The sequence below is a fragment of the Austrofundulus limnaeus genome, unplaced genomic scaffold (genome assembly GCF_001266775.1).
Source record: "Austrofundulus limnaeus strain Quisiro unplaced genomic scaffold, Austrofundulus_limnaeus-1.0 Scaffold340, whole genome shotgun sequence".
In the NCBI taxonomy this organism is placed as follows: domain Eukaryota; kingdom Metazoa; phylum Chordata; class Actinopteri; order Cyprinodontiformes; family Rivulidae; genus Austrofundulus; species Austrofundulus limnaeus.
In genome coordinates, this window is record NW_013952742.1 from 342,165 (window position 1) to 343,750 (window position 1,586).

Below are 1,586 nucleotides of genomic sequence, written 5' to 3' on the forward strand. Positions count from 1 at the left end.
GTTGGGGGCGGAGTTAACTGTGAACAGTGGGAGTTGGGGGCGGAGTTAACTGTGAACAGTGGGAGTTGGGGGCGGAGTTAACTGTGAACAGTGGGGGTTGGGTCTGAGTTAACTGTGAACGGTGGGGGTTGGGGGCGGAGTTAACTGTGTGTAGTGAGCCCCAGGCAGCCAGCAGGACAGAGAGATGCAGGAGGAGTGAATCACCTGTTTTCTGTGGCTTTAACGGGAGATAATGTTATTTGTTGACATTATTTGTAAAGTGTTTTGTTAATAAAAGCTCAGGAGAGCACACGGGTGACTTTGTTTCCTTTTTTAATATTTAAATTAGAGCGCTGCTTCACTGATCAGTCCATCAGTGCTATTTTTAGAACGTGTCCTGCGGGCGACTCAGAAGGGGTCTGCGGGCGACTCAGAAGGGGTCTGCGGGCGACTCAGAAGGGGTCTGCGGGCGACCTGGTGCCCGCGGGCCCCGTATTGGTGACCCCTGATCTAAAGAAACATCAGATTCTTCTCTACAGTCTGTGTTAGCCATTTTAGCAACACTCTGCTTAAATGCAGACATTCCCCTTTGGCATCACTTCCTGTTACTTCACATGTAAATATCTCAACAACTGTTCATCTCAGCTGTATGAAATCTTTTTTACAATATGTTGTCATTGTTACCTTTCCAAAAATGTGTTCATATTACAAAAATTTGATGTCACAGGCACTTTAACTCACTATAGAACAGTGTGCTGACTTTATACATCTAATTATAATTACTATTAGTTCTGCACTTCTTTTATCCAACTTTGTTCTACAAAATATGAAGTCTGAAATTTCAGCCAAACATTAAAGCAAACAGCAGAAGTACCAGTGTTTGTTTTCCTGTGTGCAGATCTTCCACAAGCCTCTGCTGGACTGTGAGCTGCTGACAGAGAAGGAGGTGGCCATGATCTTTGTGAACTGGAAGGAGCTCATCATGTGTAACATCAAACTGCTCAAGTAAAGAGCCACGTGTTTCACACAGCTCAGAGCATGACTTTACTAACAGAACAACAGTGTTGCATAAAGTACCACAAAGTGATGCTTGAGTAAAAGTATCTTACTAAAACGTTACTTTGGTAAAAGTTAAAGTCTCCTTTAGGAATATTACTAGAGTAAAAGTACAAGTATTTTACCAAAAATACTTTGGTAAAAGTTAAAGTCTCCTTTAGGAATATTACTTGAGTAAAAGTCTTAAAGTATGTGATATTTGTTGTAGTTAAGTATTAAAAGTCAAAGTAACGTTTTAAAATGAGCAGTTAGTTTTTCTGAAAGGACTTTTATTATTAGGAGGTGACCTCCCCAAAAACTGCAGAAATGACTGTTGTATTAAAAGAATGAATGGATGTTAAATTTAGGATGCACTAGTCCAGCTGTTTCAGTTTATATACATATATCAAGGCTGCACAAAGCTTTTCCCCAAAATGAAAATCTATCTGAGGGCTGCGGCCAAATGTAATAATATAATTCATGAAATACAAATACTTCTTAAGTACCGTATTTTTCGGACTATAAGCCGCGATTTTTTTCCTGAACTATGAACCATGCGGCTTATAGTCCGA

The 1,586-nt window shown here is 40.3% G+C and overlaps 1 protein-coding gene across 1 annotated transcript in view; it reads left to right on the forward strand.

The window, feature by feature from the left end:
- itsn1 (intersectin 1 (SH3 domain protein)) overlaps positions 1-1,586 on the forward strand; it is a gene marked incomplete in the record, with an annotated part of 125,364 nt that overhangs the window by 99,483 nt on the left and 24,295 nt on the right. The window contains 1 exon segment of the mRNA XM_014022733.1: positions 878-984. Coding sequence (XP_013878187.1) covers positions 878-984 — 107 coding nt within the window.